The sequence below is a fragment of the Acomys minous genome (assembly GCF_964271855.1).
Source record: "Acomys minous genome assembly, chromosome: 8".
NCBI classification, from domain to species: Eukaryota; Metazoa; Chordata; class Mammalia; order Rodentia; family Muridae; genus Acomys; species Acomys minous.
Window position 1 is genome coordinate 2,825,815 of NC_140489.1, and position 18,145 is coordinate 2,843,959.

The 18,145-nt window shown below is 50.1% G+C and overlaps 1 protein-coding gene across 2 annotated transcripts in view; it reads right to left on the reverse strand.

Annotated features, from left to right (window-relative positions):
- Nucleotides 1–18,145, reverse strand: part of PTPRN2 (protein tyrosine phosphatase receptor type N2) — a 705,670-nt gene that overhangs the window by 370,590 nt on the left and 316,935 nt on the right. For both annotated transcript variants that reach the window (XM_084793869.1, XM_084793868.1), the window contains exons 10-11: nucleotides 17,949–18,035; nucleotides 6,364–6,443 (exon numbers count right to left, since the gene is read on the reverse strand). In XM_084793869.1, coding sequence (XP_084649995.1) covers nucleotides 6,364–6,443; nucleotides 17,949–18,035 — 167 coding nt within the window. The remainder of the gene's footprint in view (nucleotides 1–6,363; nucleotides 6,444–17,948; nucleotides 18,036–18,145) is intronic.

Here is an 18,145-nt window from a genome sequence, read left to right on the forward strand (position 1 = left end):
AATGCCCTTACACTGGTCCCGCGTGCTCAGTGGTCCTCGCCCGTCCCACCTGTTCTCAGTTCTGGTGTTTCCCCAACACCAAGTCCTGCCCTCAATTGACCCCAGCTGTGATGATCTGACCTGTTGTGGGATGAGCACTCAAAGTGGTGAGGGCTACCTGTGTATTTAGCAATGTTCCCCCTCCCCCGCCCTCCTGCCCCCGTCATACCTAGGATGAAGGGATAGCTCCAGGCACCAGTGGACTAACAGGGAGAAGCGACAGAGTTGGGTCATTCAGAGCTAGACAACTATGTCTCCAGAGCCAGTCACCTCCTGTCAAGCTTGAGGTGGCTGCATACATCCTGAAGCAACAGAGAGTCAGGCCTTGGTGTCTTGGTGACAGTCGGAGATAACACCACCGCAGGCCCCTGTGCTCACAAGCCCTGCTGGGGAGCATAGGTGAGCCCTTGATGAGGTGCTTGAAGCTGAAGGCAGATTTCAGAGCAAGCTCCCTATTCTCTCTTCTCTTCATCCAGTTGCCATGGGAACTGGCATCTGCAGAATTCCCCAAAGGAGGATTTTGACAGACATTGCTTCCCCTCGCTCAGAGACAGCCTGCTGAGCTGGCCTGAGAGGGACTGCAGGAAGGTGACCTAATGTGTACAGGCTTGTGCCTTGCCTTCCAGATAGATAGATAGATAGAGATGTTGATATATGCAAAGTTACTCTGTGGTGCTCACCCCTGTTTCCGGAACAAGTCACTCCCATGTAGGTGGGAGGACATTTCCATCTCTGTGCCAAGACGATAAAAGAAAGTAGACACACCCTCTGTGTGTGCATCCACAGAGAGAGAATGAAGGACATCCAGTGAGGACACAGGCGGGGGACAGGTCTGACACTGCTAAAGGCAGCTGAGAGTCCCCGAGAAGTGGGAATGCCCTAAAGCTGCTGTTGCTGGTGAGGGTCACTTCCAGAGAGAAGCTCTCGGGAGCATCTGCTAACCAGTGCACCCTCACCTTTGCCAGTCACTCTCCAGTCTCGGGAGACACCAGCAGCTGGTGGCAGGGACGAGAGATGGTCCAAGAGAGGCAACTAATATCCCCAGAGCATAGGCGGGCTGAACGCCAGCAGAGGTCACAGAACAGCACCTGTTTGCTGCCTGTCCATCTGCATCCTGTCCTGGTAGTGCCGACAGGACAATTCTACACTATGTGTGGGTGCACAGCCTAAGCCTTGTAGAGGAGGCATTTAGGCAAAGTTTCAAGACAGGTAGAGCCAGGGCCTTCTGGTCATTAAAAAGCTATGCTTGTCACAGTCACTGCTTGTCCCAGTGAATGTTTCTACTGCTTTGGTAAAATACTAGCCAAAAGCACCTTTAAGAGGTAAGAGTTTATTTCATCTTATAGTGTACAGTCTATCATCCAGAGAAGTCAGGGAAAAACTCAGGACATGCACCCAGAAGGAGCTGCTGGTACAGAGGCCAGGAAGGGGCTCTGCTTACTGGCTTGCTCAGACTGCTTTCTGACAGAGCCCAGGACTGCAGGCCTGGGTGTGCTACCATTCACCACAGGCTAGACCCACCCACACAAATCATTAATCAAGAAAACGTCCCATGGCCGTGCCTACAGGCTAATCTGGTAGGAGGATTATTCTCAGTTGAGCTTCTCTCTTCCCAGATGATTCCAGCTTGTGTCAAGTTGATCAAACGCTTGCCGGCACACTGCCTCAGGCAGAGCCTGCCAAACACAACAGCCAGGCCTTCAGGGGAGGAACTGATTTTCCGTTCTGAGCCCCTGTTTACACGTGTAACCGCACTGTGCCAGCTTTCTGTGATTGCGAGGAAAGGCCTGTTTCCACTCACAGCCTCGGGAGGCTGGCATAAGGTCGTCTCCTCTGCTGCTATGAGCTGTGGCTGCACAGGATAGCATGGTGGGAGCACGCGGAAGAGGAGGCCTACTTACCTCAAGGAAGCTGAGAAACAAAAGGAAGAAGGGCCCTGAGTCCTAATTCCTCTTTCAGTGATGTTCTGCCATGTCCCAGCTCCCTTCCACTAGGGTCAGCTCACAAAGGTTCCAGGGCCTTCCACTGCCAGCGCAAGCTGAAGGCCAAGCTTCTACACAAAGCCTTTAGGGGACACTATATATACCGTCATATGATGGGGACAGTGACGTGGGTGAAGTCAAATTCCTTCAAATTTACTTATCCCCAAGTACTTCGTGTCCCAGTAGCAACAGACATCCACTTGGGTACAAGTCAGGAAATGAGTGTTGGACTTGAACCTGCCCTTGCACTACCTGCCGTCACATCGCAAGGCCCCTGACCTCTACCTGGTGGTCCTCTGCAACCAGTTCCCTGCTGTCTTGTGGCCTCTGTCTGCAGTTCTCGCCCATGTCCTTTCCCTCAGCCACATCACTGTCCGCATCATATGACGCTCTGCGTTCACAGAGCTGTCCCCGTCTCATTGCCGTCCTCACCCACGTGACCACTGCATCTGCCTTCTCTTCCCCACCATCTTCTGCATCTTGCCCCCCGCAGACTTGATGGCCATTCTTCACACACCTTGTGTATCTCAAAATGAACCAAAGAGCTTTAAAAAAAATGCAACTGAAAATACAACTCAGACCTCACCACTCTGCTTTAAAGGCCCTTTAACGATTAGGGTTCAGAATAATTTATCTTGCGTTTGAATTGTTTTCTCCTAAGACAAGTTGGGAATAGGCGACTCCTGAGTAGAGAGTCAGCAGATGACCACCATAGCCGTGGTGCCTCCTGAGGAGGGAGGAGGAGCTCTGGCGGGAGGGCCTGCCCTCAGGTCATGAAGGCGGTCAGGTGACGAAGGATAATCTAGTGGAAAGTTTACTAAGTGGGATGTCTACAGAGAAGGAGCAAACAGAGACACCGGCCTCTACCAGGGGAGCACGAGCCTTTTGGTTTTGAAAAAGAGAAATGTAAGAGCTGACAAGAAACTAAGGATTACGAAAAACTCACAACGAAATGAGAGAAAGAAAGGATTGTCTTTTTGGAAACGGGGGTGGGAGGGTGGGGGGGCAGGAGGGCCCCCACAAAGCCCCACCCATAGCTGTGGAGCTACTGGCAATTGATAGCTCCCAGGAGGAAGAGGGTCAGTTCTATTGAGGGTGTGGACTGTGCTTCACAGTCGCCTCCTCACCACTACCACCTGAGAGCATCTGGACAGCACAAATTGGGCTTGATGGGTTTTGAAGAAACAGAACATAAAAAGTTGGGTGAGTAAGGAAAGTGAATCTGAGAGGAGTTGGGGGGGTGTGATTATTATAATTAAAATGCATAGCATGAAAGTCTCAACTAATAAAACCTTGCAAAAAATGTAATTAGTGACAAAGGAAGGAAGGAAAGTAGGGAGGGAGGGAGGAAAGACTTTTCTGTGGTTATCAGTGAAATTGACAATCTAGGCACAGGACCACAGTGACTACCACTGTCACCACAATCTCCTAAGCACCAGGTACACAGCTCTGTATAAGATTTGCTACCTTAATGGTCACAAATTCCAGCACTCAGGCCTACATTCACGTTAGGCAGAACTCACAAGCACAGACAAGTCAGGAGGCAGAGGGAAGGACTGGTCATCCAGAAACAAAGCGAAGCCATGCCATTTGCAGGAAGGTGGGTAAGCCCAGAGATCGCTGTGGGTAGCAAGGTAAGTCAGACTGGAAGATGGAGGCTCCTGTGCGGAACCTGTACTTTGAAAACTGATACCAGGCATGGTAACACACACCTTTCATCCCAGCATTTGGGAAGGCAGAGGCAGGCAGATCTTTGTGAGTTCGAGGACAGCCTGGTCTACTACAAAGCAAGTCTAGGACAGCCAAGGCTACACAGAGAAACCCTGTCTGGAAAAACAACAATAAAACGATGCAAGAATAGAAGAGGATTGTTAGAGTAGAACAGCAGTGGAGAAGGGAAGAGAGGGTGACAGGGACAGATAGGATCAAAGGACATATATAAATGTGTGCAAATGTCACAATGACGTCCACTACCATTGTATAATTAATATAACTTAATCAAATGATAAAGCAGGAAGGAAAAAAAATTATTAATGAAGCAGAATTCCCAGAAAGAAGTCACCCAGAACCAGGAAGGAATTCTACATGTCAGAGTGTTTGCACTTGCCACTACATGTTAACACCACGTGGTATTTGATGGGGCAAAGGCAATACTAAACGTAGACCTTACCTATTTGCTAGCTGCTGTATCACTTTTTTTTAATTATCAAAATAAACTTAAGTCCCGTTACCAGGGTTACACCTCTCTTCACCCAGCTCCTCAGAAGCCAAATGCAAACCTGGGTGAGCTCTCGGGTTCAGCTAGGGTTACGGCTGTAGCACCAACGACACCCCAATGCGCGTGCCTGCTGCAGTAAAACATTAGGAAGCTTGTGATGACGCTGGCAAGGTTCCGTGTCACCCTTCAAAATGAAAGGGCCCAGGAAAAGCACTTTGAAACAAAATTATACGTCTTTATCTATAAGTGGAGCTAGTCCTCAGCAGGCCACCTGAGCTCTCCCTGGCGCCAGGGCTCTGAGGATGGAAGTGGGCGCTGGCTGTACTTATACTGACGTCTCAGCTTTCTTTTCCTCACCCTTTTCTCACAAAGCTTCAAGTCCACCCATAAGGCCACGGCATTGCAGAAAACACAAAAGGAACACGTATTCTTACATCCTTCACATGTGTTTACAACTTCATACATCTTCCCACAGGGGCTCGAACATCATAGCCAATTATCAGTTTCCTAGATGCACTTGGCATGGTGGCAGGGTCAGCATTCCAAGAGCTGTTGATATGCACGGCTCAGACCTTCACTTTCTGTGTGATTTTTGATGCAATACTAAGCCATCCCATGACACGGACATGTTTGAAATGTCCAGAGACCAGATCACAGATGATCAACGTTATTCCCTAGAAAGCCAGTAGGTAGGTTCCAGTGTGTGATGTTTTCCTTTACTGAAGGAGACTGCTCATGATACACTGATCGCTCCACAGAAGAAGCCCACGTACTTACAAAGCACAGCTTGGAATATCTTTTTATCATTCTCATTTTTATTAGCCCTTTGAGAGTTTCACGCAGTGTACTTTGGTTATATTGGCCCCTATTCCATTTGATTCATTCACAGTTCTTTAAAGTTCTAGCCAACTTGCTCCCACGTGTGTTACTTCCTGTCCTGAGATGACCCGTCCATGACAGGGGAGATTCTCTGTCTGAAAGACTGACAAGTACCTGGTCTTAAGTGTGTTCAGTCGTCACTCATGGGAAGCAGATGCTCACGAAGGAAGGAAGTGGCCTAAAGCCTGCATGGGATCAAAGCCATTGAGCGTTAACTCTTCTCAGGTGGCAGTCTTCAGAACAACACCTCCTGAGCTGTTGCGGCAGTGATGGCGCCCACTCCACCACACCGCATCCCAGCTCTACACAACTGACAGCAAGACAGTGAACTGACTCTGTGAAGCTCAGATCTACCAACTTTTGAAGCCTAGACACTTTGCATTTTAATCAGACTGCTACCCTCAGATCCCAGCACAAAGAGCATCTGAGTACACGGAGTTCCCTGTGAGTAAGCCCTACAGCACTCAGAGCGGAGGCGGTGAAGAGCGTGTCCCTCATGGGTGAAGGCAGGGCACAGTCTATGCCACCACAGGACAAAGACGCTGTCATGAGGGGAGCAAAGCATGCCAGTTCCTCAGTCAATAGGAACACTGGCATCTAAAATTACTTACGGTTCAGCAGCAAAAACAACCCATAGATTTAGCAGTGTAAAGGGTTAAAGAAGACTAATGTTCTGCCATGTCTGGGACTGCATCCTCAGGGTGGCCTCTCAGCATTAAAGTGAAAACGTCCTTCTGAAAACTCATACCAAACACTGTTATGCCACCTGTGTCTCCATTATTACCAAGATCCACAGCCTGCTGTGCAGGAGAGCTCAGTGGGCAGCACACATTCAGAAAGATGTGCAAACTGTTCGCCTCCCTTCTCTTCTCCAATGAAGTTACTGATCACGTCTCCACTGCCATGCCTAGACTACCAGGGCAGAAGTCCCAGTGATGCCCTGGACCTATCTAGAAGTCACTGTGTCCACTCACACCTCTAGATCCTGAGACAGGTCTACAGGGGCAGCAGCGTAGCCAGTGTGCTCCCAGCTGGCACAGTATGAAAGGTCTCCTCGCATGGAGCTACAGATGGCAGCCCTCACTTCACAAAGCTGCCTTTCTCTCTCACAGCAACAACGAGGTCTCTCGGGAGAAGCCATGCATCAGAAAAACTAAAATGAGGAAGCCCAGCTGGGCTGAACCCTACTCATGCCACCTCAGTGCGCGCGCGCATGTGTACAGACACATGAGAAGACAGCCTTACCTGCAGCCTTGGTAACATCTGCAGTTGTCATATTTTGGATGTTGGCACTCACTTTGAAGGTCACTGCTGGTCCCAAAACTCTAGAAGAGACCATTTGGGAACAAGGTCATTTTACATCAACAAGGGGAGTTGCCTGTCTGTGAGCTCCCGAACATTGACAGGTCAGAGGCACCCAGGTTGCCTTCTGCTGTTCTGGGTGCTGTTTCTCTTGAATGATAATACTCGGTTTCCATTTCCAGGCACTCTGTTGCTGACCTTACTTTTCCCTAACACACACACACACACACACACACACACGCACACCACATGAACATGCATGCATATATGCACACATACACACACACACATGCATGCACATGCATACACATGCATACCACATCACATCGCCATTGCCTTGGGGACAGACTCTTATCAAAAGAAAAGTACGCATACGCAACAACGGCAGACAGGAATTCCCTCGAGCATACAGGAGAAATTGTTATGGAAAAGGAACTTAGTGTTGAGTACAAGTCTCAAGAGCAGAGTGCGGAGAAGTGTTTTCAAACTTCTTTCTGCAGGAGCCACTCGAAGACCCGTCTCATCATTAAGAACTACTTAATACAAAAGCCACTGTCAGGGAGCTGCTAGGCAGGAATTATCAAAATGCCGGAAGCTTTATAAATGCCACGTTGAGCATGGCTGAGGAGAAACGTGCCACTTTGCAGTTGAAATCATCTGTGGACCCCCTGGTGATACCGGAGCGTGATATCATATGCAGCAAGTACTGGGCTGCGTGTGCAGGGTCCGCTCTTGAAGGCAGGTGAGCCCGTCTCAAGAGCCTTCACGGAGCCGTAAGTGCTTCCTGAAGGCAAATTCGAGATCAACTAGCAAGAGGACCCGCAGCGGTGTGTGGTGGGCGATGGCAGCCGAGGAAATCCTGCTGTGGGCAGCCAGCTGCCTTACCACGGAGCTTCCGCACACCAGAGGCGAGCCATCACGCTCTCATCAGCCTCACGCCCTTGTCGGAGTATAAAACTGCTCGCAGGAATGAAGCCACCACATACCCACAACTCCTCTGCTCCCTCCTTCCTCTCAGCACAGGCGTGGCTGCCATTTGCCCTCCCCTGGAGTCACCGCAGCTAGGACACTGGGCCTGAACCTTTCTTTAAGGCTCGCACTCAGCTGCAGGCTCAGATATGACTTCTGCTCACAGTATCTCCATCTCCGCTCCTGGGCTTCAGGCTCCCCGTCCATCCATCCCTCAGCCCACCTGGGGCTTCAGCACACTGGAGCTCGGAGCTGTCTTACTCAAGCATCACTTTGGGTTCAATGAGATCTTCTCTGAGGAGTGCCACACCCCTGGCTTTTATATCATAAACACCCAGAGCCCAAGTTCTTCTAAATGCCCCTCACAAACACTGGCATTTTCTTCCCATCCGGTCATCCAGTCTAAATCTGTCTCAGCACATGGAAAACAAAAACCTGAAAAATGTCTGTGTCCAGCTTTTCTGTCCAAGAATCTGGGGAGTTACCTTGGAAGCCACTGTGGTGGTAGAGACATGAGCACTGGGGTCATGGCCATCACCTTGCTCAGACCAACAAACTGTCCCCAAACTATCCCCATATGTGCCTTGCCCTCGGACTCAAATTTCCTGCTTTTAGACCGGAGCCTAGTCAGCACCCTTCCTGGCCCGCAAGAGCAAGTGGTTTCATTCGCATCAGTACTTGCTCAGGGGCATGCCCCTGCCTCACCATGTCACATTCGATCACCTCTCAACGACTCATTACGTTCTTACCATATCTACCTGAGTAAGCACCAACAATGGTACATTCTCTCTTCTAACACCTTCCAGAAAGTACTTTACCCATAAGAATTTGCTACCCAGTGCTTAAATGGAGTGTGAGTTACTACAGTCAAGTCTTAGCTTCCCAGCTGGGTCATCAGCTCTGGGAAGCACTGGGGTGCTTATTATGGGTCTTTACCCACAGGATGGATGGCTGATTAATGTGTAATAGAGTTAGGGTGCTTTAGGCTAGAATCCTTCTGATGCTGAGAAAGTCCTTATTCACATGAGAAATGCTCAACTACAGCAGCCACACCCAGAGATGCTGGGAGGTGACACCAGAGTCCACAGCAGTCAGCCCTTCAGAACCACAGGGCAGCTCGGGTAGCTCAGACCCCGTCCTGGGAGTCTCTACAGGGCATTTCCAGACACACTAGTGAACGCATGCCATGGCTCTATGAGAAAACAGCTTCAGAGCAGGAAGCTGCTGCATCTGAGAATGGCTCCCAGAGGCTCCACACAGCCTTTTCATCTGACGACTGGCCTCAAAAGCAGGCCCTCCTCCTACTGAATGGAAGGCATTGCTGTCTGTCTGCACCTGCCCACATGACTCTCAAAGGGACTCTTGCCTTTGTATCTCCAGAAGGGCTTTTTAGGAAGGAGGGAGAGTACTGGACCCTTTTGCTGAGGCCCATGGAGGCAGGTAAAAGCCACAGTCTGAAAATGTGACCACTCTTCTCTGAGGGGGCCTGCTTCTCACCATGTCTGAGGACACCCATGGTAGAGGGTTTCCTGAGACTTGGGCTCAAAGATGAATCTGCCCTAAGTTCCCAAACCTCACGGACTTGTCATAGCAGTCCCCAGCACTGGGCACTGCTGGGGCTCCTTACTGTCTCTAGGGAACCTGTCGAAAGAATCCATCAGTAGGGGCAATGTCACTGAAAATGAGCCTCATGGTACCAAGATGCCACTAATAGAAGTCTAGCACTTGGGCAGACAAAAGTGTCCCTTGAGTAATGACATTGGTCATTTAGAAACAGGTTTCACAGATACTATTTCTGTGTGTTTCTTGCTTATGAAAAAGAGTTTTCTCCATGGAGCACCAGGGATCATCATGCATGGGAGCATTTTAAATTGGCAAATCGCCAGATAGAAATCACACAAAAAAATGTGAAGGGTGTGGCACTGATCAGACTGTGGCGAGGGCATGCACCCTGACATGCTGGGTTTGTTTTCTGTGCGCAGGAACGACCGTGGACATGACAGGGATGGAGATGGGTTCACAGGTGCAGATGCAGGACCAGCAAGGACTCGGGGCTCCTGCTGCCTTGCAGAAGCATCTCTGCTCCGTGCTGACCTCCTTCCTGCCTCGTTGGTGGAGCAGCTGTGGAGACCCTGCTCGTGCACGCGCCCCAGAGCCTCCCTGGCCAGCTGCGTTCCTGCTTCTTTCTTGTCCTGTGACTTCGGCACTGAACATCGATGAGCCTGTAAAACTGGGATAGTACGGCATGCCATGGAGGATCTTTGGTTTAGGTTTTGCTATTGTTTTGGTTTTTGTTTGTTTGTTTGTTTTTGTTTTTGTTGGCTTTCATTGGTTTTGAAGGCAAAATTCCATGATGAGAGATTCAGCGGGGCCTCGGCTCTTTGGTCCTCTTGCTTTCTCCTTCTGAGTCCTGAGATGGCAGGAGTGTACTGCCTTGCCTAGTAATCAGCTATGTGTGTGTGCGTATGTGCAAGCATGTGTGTGCATGTGTGTGTATTTGTGTGTGTGTGCATGTGTGTGCATGTCTGTGTGCGTGTCTGTATGTGTTCGCGTATGTGTGTGCATGTGTGTATTTGTGTGTGCATGTGTGTGTGTGTGTGTGTCTGTGTGTGTGTGTAATATCAATAGGGGGAAAAAGAGACACCTTACAATGCCTGAGCTGGCCTTAAACGCAAAATCCTGCCTCTCCCTCCTAAGCATATAGGACTCTCGTTACATGCTACCACATGGTCTGGCCGCTTGGCAGGTGGTTTTGCATGGTGGAATAGACACGTTGACCACCAGCACAGCTGTTTAGACTGGTGCTTTTCGTCACTGGTGCTCCTAGTCAGGTGGGCCCATTTGTCCATGTCCTGCCTCCACACCAGGCGCTGACGCCGTACATGTTGTCACACAGCCCAAGCAGTGCCCTGCCTTGTGCAAGCCTGATGGTCTGTCTGTCATGGACTGAGGGGAGCAGAGCACAGGTCATCTTCCCTGACCTGTGCACTTCAGGAACTCTCCGTAGACAGTCACCACGAAGCAGATGTTGAGAGGACCATTGGCTGACCTGCCAGTGCCCAGTGCATCCCACAATAGGGGGCTCTTGCTGTGGGCGCACACTTGTCTGCTCTGGGTCATGATTACCAAGGAACCACCAACTGGCTGGCAACCAAGTCTACTTCCTGGGAGAGGTGATGTTATGGACAGTAGAAAAAATACAGAAGGGAGGAACCCACAAACTCTGGCTTAGGAAAGAGGGGCCTCTGACATGTCTGAGTGAGCATGACACATGACACAGGGATGCTTAGGTGTAGGTGTGTCTGTCACCCCTTAGAGATGCCGCTAGCCATGCTGGGTAGAATGTGAAAGCTGTATTCCTGAGACTTTACAAAAGTCCCTCATTTAAAACTACTGCTAACCAAATCAGGCAAGCCATACGCGCTCTTGCAGGCAGGATGTGTTCCAGCAACACTCCAGCTGCTGTGATCTCTGTTTAGACATAGTCCAGTGGGCCCTGAGTTCAGGGTGACTCGGTGTCTCCAGTGGGTACTTTACACACACCGGTAATCATTCATTCTCTGCTACAATCATAGACCACATTAACAAAGAACAGAAGGACTATGCAGGATCTTTTAACTGCAATTCTTGGCATATTTTCCTGAACATTCTCCTCCCAGTCACTCAAAGCTTGTGAAATAAGCCAGGCAAGCTGCTGCTAACACCAGTGACAGCACTGCTCAGCTGAAGGCTACTTAGACATCCATCTCTTACTGTTATGGTTGAAATAGTTAATAATCTTCTCTGTAATATCAGCAAGCATGCACATGAGTCTTCTAAGTGATTGTGTGTCTAACCACGGTGATCCAGAACTCCCTGACCTCGGTCACACTCAGACATGTTATTCCAGCAACAATGGAGGGTGCAAGCAAGCTTCTGAGGAAAGCTTACAATTTCTACTTATTTTAAACTATTTCAATGCAAAAGCACCATGAAAGGCTACTAGTCAGAGTTCCCCTAAGGCCAGTGGGTCTGGATGCTCTCTTTTTTTTTATGACATGAATCCTACCCACTGTAGGTTTGGGGACTACCAGGCCAACTTTGAGGTCTTCCTTACACACAGGCTTTATAGGCCCTACACTGTAGTTAGTTTAAATACAAGCCCAGACACTAGATTCTCCTGACCTTTTATGTATAAAATAGCCAAGGCACACTTGGCAAACAAGAGAGTTTGAAGGTTAACTTTTTAATATTGACATTTTGTAGCTAACATAAATGTAAGCACCATTCTTTTCAGTAAATAAACTTTCTTGAACATTGCTTAGAAATAAAGTAGATTTTTTTATTAGATTGATGATTCAATTTTTGATAGTATAATACCCTTAGCCTGATAGAACAAACTGTGCTTTGTCTGTTTGATGCCTTGATTTTGTGTGAGGTCCCTATATGTGGATGGAAGGATGGATGGATGGAAGGATGGATGGATGGATGGGAGGGAGGGAGGGAAGGAGGATGGATGGGTGGCTGGGTGGGTGGGTGGATGGACGGATGATGGATGGATGGATGGACTACTAGGTGGGCTGATGAATAGATTTTGCTAATCTGAACCCACCATGAGAAGGGAGGTGCATCTATTCTCCCTTATAGTGATGACTTGGGCCGGGGGACAGGGAGGGTACTACTGCATCAGTACCACATTCTGAGCCCCACCCCAGGCTCTGCTCTCAGATCTCCTGTGAACTATCTCTTGCAACATCTGAAGCCCCAGAACCAACCGTGTCACCTGGAGACTATTCATTGCAAGGGCTGTAAGGTGTGGAGCTGGTGACAGCAGGGGAGAAAACTGCACAGGCTTCTGAAAGGTTCCCGGTCTTGTCTTGTCTTTCGCTGCACTGGGAGGCCTGAGAGGGGTTCAGCCACTTCTTCCCTCTGGAGTTATGGTAGCATTTCACATAGGCAATAGTTTAGCTTGCATAGGAAATGTTAATCCCTTTGCCAAAGCACAGGCTTCCCTCATGAGGGGGGACCACTGCTGCCCCCTAATGACTGACAAGTATGCAACAGCTTATCCCTGCTACTGCCTGTTCAGTCTAAAGTCACTGTCCTAATATCTTGGTGCTGTTTTAAGGGAACCATGAGTATTTGGTCCAAAGGTCAGCTCTTGGCAGTCACCTCATTGTTGAGGTGAGCACTGAGGACAGAGCTGAACTCTGACCTGGGAAGAAGGAATGGCAGTGCTCAGCTTTTTCTTCTCTTCTCTACTTTCCTTGAGTGACATGGCTGAGCACCATAGGCAAGCCACACTGCTGTAGGCACAGGTGGGCAGGCTGTAGGTACAGATGGGAAGGCTGTAGGCACAGGTGAGCAGGCTGTAGGCACAGGTGGGCAGGCTGTAGGCACAGGTGGGCAGGCTGTAGGCACAGGTGGGCAGGCTGTAGGCACAGGTGAGCAGGCTGTAGGCACAGGTGGGCAGGCTATAGGCACAGGTGAGCAGGCTGTAGGCACAGGTGGGCAGGCTATAGGCACAGGTGGGCAGGCTGTAGGCACAGGTGGGCAGGCTGTAGGCACAGGTGGGCAGGCTGCAGGCACAGGTGGGCAGGCTGTAGGCACAGGTGGGCAGGCTGTAGGCACAGGTGGGCAGAGTGCAGGCACAGGTGAGCAGGGTGTAGGCACAGGTGAGCAGAGTGTAGGCACAGGTGAGCAGGGTGTAGGCACAGGTGAGCAGAGTGTAGGCACAGGTGAGCAGGGTGTAGGCACAGGTGAGCAGAGTGTAGGCACAGGTGAGCAGGGTGTAGGCACAGGTGAGCAGAGTGTAGGCACAGGTGAGCAGAGTGTAGGCACAGGTGAGCAGAGTGCAGGCACAGGTGAGCAGGGTGTAGGCACAGATGAGCAGAGTGTAGGCACAGGTGAGCAGGGTGTAGGCACAGGTGAGCAGGCTGTAGGCATCGAGGCGCAAATATTACATATTTATTGAGGTGGTCCTCCAGTTTCTGGGCCCCCCTGCCATCGGCACTGTTCTAGAAAGTATCCATTTACCGCAGGCAGAATTCCTGGTTCCATTTATTGGGACTGAGAAGCAAACCACGGCATTATTAACCCAGGGAAATGAGACACCTCTTTGTTACCATACCCTATGGAGACAGAGGGACAAAGCTGGGGAACCTTGGGAAACAGGATTACATTCTCTAAAATCTTACAAACTTAAAGATTTCCTTCTGCTTAGATGGTGACATGACAGGGCACAGGCCAAAGATAATGGGCATGAGGTCCACACAGAGTGCTGGTATCTCCCCAGGGTGAACCATCAGGTCACAGTGCCCACAGCCTGCACCTCAGTCACTGCCCCTGAACAAGCATGCCAGTGAAGAAACAGAACTGCTTTTGAGCTCAGTCATAGCCTCGGGCTCTCAGTGGCCCACAATGCCTGGGCAGACACAGGGCTCTGTGCAGCCCGTCTCCAACCCATGGCTCTGCGGTACCCATCCCATTGTTCCCACCTGAGAGGATGCTGCGGGGCAAAGTAGCATCCATCAGCCATCCCAGGACAGCCATGGTTAGTTATAAAATCATAACTGGGCCGCTGTATGTCTGCTGGCATAATTACATCAGCATGCTAATGTCGTTTTAATGGTCTCTAATGATGTAATAAGAAATAATGGGATTTATTTGACAGCTACATAGCCATTAACAAAACATATTAAGCATAACTAGCACTTCCATAAAAATGCAGATGATATCAGCAAGCACCAGCCCACGTGTGCTGTATTTTCTACCTCTGAGACAAGGAGTGGCTCCGAGGAGGAGCTCTTAGGTGAAGCAATAACCAAAGCAGGTCAGGCTGGCCATGAGCCCATCCTCCTGAGACACTCCTGAGGTCCAGTCAAGAGCTAAGTCAATCCATGGAACATGAGCCTGTTAGGCCAGAGGGTTAAGACATTTAAATATAGCTCATGCATTCAAAAAAGAAGAGCTAGGAACACCTACACACACACACACACACACACACACACACACACACACACACGAGTGATAATACAGTGACTGGGTGGGACAGACTTTGGAACCATCTGGGATCTACACTCAACTTAGAACTGGGATTAGGACAGAGAGAAAGAGAAGCCAACAAAGACAACTGGGGACACAGTCCCAGGACTCTGCCTTTGCCAGGCAGGCTGCGTGATGGATTCACTCCTACAAAGAAGGAACATAGGCTTTCTGAGCAGGAAGGAGGACTGGCTCATAAAAATCACAAAGAATTCACCTGGGGAAGCTTGGGCCTTCTCCTCAGAAAGGATGGCCAAGCCATGCCTGTGTTGGGAGCAGGGAAGGTCTATGGTAAACAGTAAGGTTGGACAAGGTAAAGGAGCCTAGAAAGTGATCAGGAGTTAGAGTAGGGGCTGGGAGTAGAGCTTTGGCCATTGCTGTGTGGGTCCCAGTGCCTCCTCCCTGTGTCTGGACCAGGGATGGTGCCCTCCACCCAAAAGTTACCAGGTATATTAATTACTATTTTCATTGCTGAAATAAAATACTTGACAAGAGATGATTTCATTATTCCGTTTCACAGCTTGGCAGGGATGGCATGGTAGGAGTCCTCAGCAGGAGTCATCCATGGCAGAAGGAGTCCACGGCAGAAGGAGTCCACGGCAGAAGGAGTCCACGGCAGAAGGAGTCCACGGCAGAAGGAGTCCATGGCAGAAGGAGTCCACGGCAGAAGGAGTCCACAGAAGGAGTCCACGGCAGAAGGAGTCCACGGCAGAAGGCGTCCATGGCAGAAGCAGTCCACGGCAGAAGCAGTCCATGGCAGAAGGCGTCCACGGCAGAAGGAGTCCACAGCAGATGATTGACTGCACCCGCAGCCAGAAAGCAGGAGACGAGTGCTGGTTCTCACCTCATTTTATCTTTTATAAACTTTTTATCCACTATGGGCTTCAGGGACACGGGAAGGTGCTGTCAACATTCAGGGCACATCTTCCCATCTCCATTAGACCTCTCTGAATACAGTGGCTGATGACAGGAAACGACTCACTTCAGCTGCTGAGCCATTCTCAGAGACTGACGGGGGAGCAACAGCACAAATAAGGCCCATCCAAGACAAGAGAGGAGGGAGGTCAGACACTGATGGGAAGAGGAAGATGCTGAGCTTTGGGTTCAGAAAAACTGATCCTCACCCTGACAGCCATGTTAGGCTCTCTCCAAAGTAAAACCTCTTACCTTGCCTTAGTTCCCAAAAGTAGAACTACAGAGACTTGAAATCAGCCCCTCTCCTGCCTCAGGACACTGCAACTCTTAGGGTGGCTCGGGAGGCCTGGCCTGCTGAGGAACAGTGTCTGCCACCTGCCTCACACTCATGGCCACCACATTCCTTGCTTGTGGCAGATGCTGACTCCTTAGGATTTTAAGATGTGCTGGAACCAGTGGGGAAAAGAGAGACGGATAGGAGTTGCAATAGGAGCACTGTGAATGGGCAGTGTCTCGGGAACTGCTTATGTAACAGGCACAGAACCCTCGTCCACACCTCCCTCTACCATCTGACCCTCCATGTGCCATCTCCCAGGCTCCGTGTCCCACGTGACAGCACCTCAGAGGCCTGTGTGCAACCTCGACCACAGCTCTGCTAGCCTGCTCCCTGTATTACCAGGCCAAGGGGACAGCATACCTCTCCAGAACTCAACTTCCCCTGACACATTCATACACTGGCTACACAACCAGGAAGGGCTTTGGTCAAGGAGAACGCTGAGTTTTGGTGAAGGCTCTGCACAGCACCAGAGGAAACTGTGTAGAGGGAGCTCTATGTGCTGGGGTGGGGGGAGCAGCAGAGAATCTGTGAACTGTGATTTCCTTTTTCCTGATAATCCACATGAGCTGCCTGAGTTACAGTTGCCTCCCACAGAGGTTGGCCTGCCCTCCTGTGCTCCAGTGACATCAGCTGTCCTTGCTATCTGCTGACCCAGTCTCTCCTACAATATGATCACTTTCAACCACAAAGCAACCGAGGCACACGTCTACGCTCTTATTCTCCCTCAGCAGGAGGGCTATGGCTGGATTTGATGAAAGCCCTAGGTTTGCGATTTACCCTTGCCTCATGCCCATCTGGTTTAGAGTGAGGAGTGAGCGTGGTATCTGCGTTGTTCTTTGAATCATCTGTCACACAGACATCAGCACAACCACTGAACAGCCACTGAGCTGGAAACACATCTAACATGTGCCTGGACCAAAGACGGTCAGTGGCTGAGAGGATACTGGGGAGCATGGCCCCCCAGGACAGGCCTCCCACTTCTCAGAAACACTAGAGTTGGATCCTCCTTGTTGCGGGGGGTGGGGGGGAGTCTCTGGCTCCCATGAAGTTCTGAGCAGGGAGGAGACCTGGATATTTGCAGAATTATGATATACACAAAGACTCAAACAGAAAAGCTCAGCTAAGCAGCTGGTCGAGGCACCCATGTGGAGCACCTCCTCTGCACCTGTGAGCATGCCAGGTCTGTCCTGGGTTCTCTGTCTCTTCTCATTTGGTTTGTGTGGTGGTATTCTCTTCCTTTATCTAGACTCACTGCCATTTCTAACCTGTCACCAACTATATGGGGCCCTTTGGTGGCTGTCTCCCTACACCTCTGTCTGCTGTGCTGTCCTCACCCTGAGTTCCTGAGCCAATGTTAGATGCTGTTTTCATGTTGATGAGTGAGTGCATGCATACCAATGCAATGGACACCCCAAATACAGGGAGAATCTCTGTTTTGGTGTCTTTATGGAACTTTCTGGTTCCAGGTTAGTTGGGGACCTCCCCCTTACAATCTATAGTAAGTAGTTGGATCTGAGGCAAGAACAGTGTAGCTGCATGGCATACCTAGCACCTAGGACAAGGTTGGGCCAGAGTAGACACTATAATCCATTCCTTTAGGTAACAGCCTGAGAGAACTAGGGCCTGTGAGATATGAAGAGGCATGCCTGTCCACTACGCATGTGAGCGGGGTCTCAGGCCAGCGAGCAGGGTGTCAGCCCAACCTCTATTCAGCCTTTATACCTCATTTTACAAATCCTAGTCTCTCCCAATGGCATGGTTCCCTTGCAGCTAGCACCCTGCCCACTAACGGCACCAGCATAGCTGGGTATCATTCACACACGGCACCGTACCCAGCATCCACTCACTTGGCAAGGCATAGAAACCCACTGGCTTCCACGGTGTACAAGGATCTTTCTTGGCTGTGACTGAAAGTCCAGTGCTCAGGCTTTCAAGAGAGTGTCAGGCCTTTGTCTACAGAGGCAGTGAGGCCAGTGTGGCATCTCTAAGGGCTTTTCCTCAGATCCTGGGACCTGTTCTAGCTGCTCCAGAGTTAAAGTGATGCCAGGGGCAGTAACCCCAGGAAGCTGGCCTCCACCACACCATCGCCGGAAGAGTATGCATCTTGTAATTAAATGTGGGTTTAAATAACTTCCCCAAAGCTCAGAGGAATTCTCCCTTCATTTCTGTTCTAAACAGCTATTCTGATATAATTAACAAGAACCCCAGGCTCACAGCCCACAATTATGAGCTTGACGCAATGCAAGGCAAGCCCAGGACAGCAAGCCTGGAGCCCGGTACTTACTTGACATCTGCAAAGAGGCTGGAAGGCACCCGGAGGATGTGGGCAACTTCATCCAGCAGCTGCTTCCCCTTCTCTGGACTTAGGGGGCTGGAGAAGAGGAAGAGAACCACCATTACTAAATCAGAACAGCAAGTCTTAAGGGAGACTCTCAGCCCTTGGCTACCTTTCATAATCAAACTTGGTCAGTCCTGGAGACT